The sequence below is a fragment of the Triticum dicoccoides genome, chromosome 2A (genome assembly GCF_002162155.2).
Source record: "Triticum dicoccoides isolate Atlit2015 ecotype Zavitan chromosome 2A, WEW_v2.0, whole genome shotgun sequence".
Lineage (NCBI taxonomy): Eukaryota > Viridiplantae > Streptophyta > Magnoliopsida > Poales > Poaceae > Triticum > Triticum dicoccoides.
In genome coordinates, this window is record NC_041382.1 from 360,406,854 (window position 1) to 360,408,678 (window position 1,825).

The 1,825-nt window shown below is 49.5% G+C and overlaps 1 protein-coding gene across 1 annotated transcript; it reads left to right on the forward strand.

The window, feature by feature from the left end:
- The first annotated feature begins 646 nt into the window (after positions 1-646).
- LOC119359376 (dynein light chain LC6, flagellar outer arm-like) lies at positions 647-1,114 on the forward strand. The gene is made up of 2 exons (XM_037625595.1): positions 647-784; positions 953-1,114. The coding sequence occupies exons 1-2, from the start codon at positions 647-649 to the stop codon at positions 1,112-1,114; spliced, it is 300 nt and encodes a 99-aa protein (XP_037481492.1).
- Positions 1,115-1,825: the final 711 nt, after the last annotated feature.

Sequence of the window (1,825 nt, forward strand, 5' to 3'; positions counted from 1 at the left end):
CATCCACCCCCCGCCTTCTTTCTTTCCTCACTCCCTTCTCCTCCTCTCCCCTTCCAAGTCTTCTCTATCGCGACGCCGCACCTCCCACGATTCGATCCAATCCTCTCCCCCGATCCCACCTGCCGGTGGCGACCTCCTCTCAACCAGCCCCGCCGGCGGCCTCCAAATCCAACCCAGCTCAAGCCCAACTCCTATCTCGCGACCATGGCCATGGCAGGGGGAGCCCGAATCCCTAGCCCGTGGTGGCTAGGGTTTCGGTCGCCTCCAACTCGATCCCGCGCTGCTCCGGTGAATCCTGAGCCCTCAAGCGCCGATCCATCTCTGGGATGGCCTTCATCTGCTTGAGGACGACCGGTTCTTCGTCAACCTACAAGGATGCGCGCCGGCAGCAGCGATCTCCTCTCCGGCGAGCCATCCCATGGCGACCAGGATGGTCTCCCCCTCCCAAATCCATCACGGTCTCCCAAATCTCCCTCTGCTCCTCAAGGTCCGACCCATCTCCCCTCTCAGATTTCAGTTTTTTTTCTTGATTTGGTATGGTGGTGGTTCGCCTCTATCCCCCCTCTCTCACTCTCTGTGCTTGTAGCGGCTGTTCCCCCAACCTCCGGTCCATGCGCGCGGCTGTTCGTCCACTCGAGCGAGCAGGATGCTGGAAGGGAAGGCAACGATGGAGGACACCGACATGCCGGCCAAGATGCAGCTGCAGGCCATGTCGGCGGCGTCCAGGGCGCTCGACCGCTTCGACGTCCTCGACTGCTGGAGCATCACGGCGCACATCAAGAAGGTGAGAAACTTGCCAATACCGCCCCCAAATCTATAGCCTCTGAATCTGCAAGTAATAAGCTAGAGACAGTCTTGCAAGAGAAAGAACGATGTACTTGAACATAAATCAGCAGTTAGCTGCGCAAGTGCTGCCGAATGATTGGATCTGATTTGGACGGCTGCACTGCAGGAGTCCGACATGATCCATGGCCCGGGGTGGCAGTGCGTGGTGGGCTGCAGCTTCGGCTGCTACTTCACGCACAGCAAGGGGAGCTTCATATACTTCAAGTTCGAGTTGCTCAGGTTCCTCGTCTTCAAAGGCATGGCGGATGAGCAACCGCTGCCGTGCTGATCTGGTCTGTAGGTTTAAGTGACAAGGTGAGCATACAACTTGTGATGCATTTTCCTGGTCTGTAGGTTTACGTGAGTTCTGATCTGATGGTGGCATTTTGCAATTCTGATCAGTTTAAATAATGGCTATTGAAGATCCATTTATACTTGGTTTCAGAATCTGGATAGAATCACTATAGCAGTTATGTGATTCGTTCTGTAGCTTGCGTTTGGTACTTGGAAATAATAGAATAGAAATTTGGAATTTTTTTGACACACCATGTAGTATACTGAAAACCGCCTTACTTCTAGCGCTCCTACACAATGCTAGTTAGGATGAGTACAACTACATTTTTATCTATCTGAAAAATGGTGCAAAGATTTACTAGTACTTGCCTTGGTGATATGACACGTCCATGGTGCAATTTAATTAGATTCAGACTTCGATAGGGCAGGGCGTGTGCTTGTATTAGCATGGAACAATTACAACTAATTAATGAAGGAAGCACACTTGTTCACGTAAAGGAAGATATGTCTGTGTTAGTATTAGTGTTCTTGATCTTACCTGATAGACTTGTTTTTACTAATGTAAACAAATAAAATCAGATTGTTTTCATAAACCATTCTCACTTTTAATTGAGTTCTAAGTACGTAGTGTCTTTAGTTCTTTGCTTATATTATAGTCAGAATTATACCTTGTGACTGAATGATGTGTTATTTAGTTAGCTAAGCA

What these genes read in the sequence shown, in the direction of transcription:
- LOC119359376 (XM_037625595.1), top strand. Translation starts at nt 647, where the DNA reads ATGCTGGAAGGGAAGGCAACGATGGAGGACACCGACATGCCGGCCAAG. An exon ending in TCACGGCGCACATCAAGAAG is followed by an intron (nt 785 to 952) that starts GTGAGAAACTTG and finishes GCTGCACTGCAG; the next exon opens with GAGTCCGACATGATCCATGG.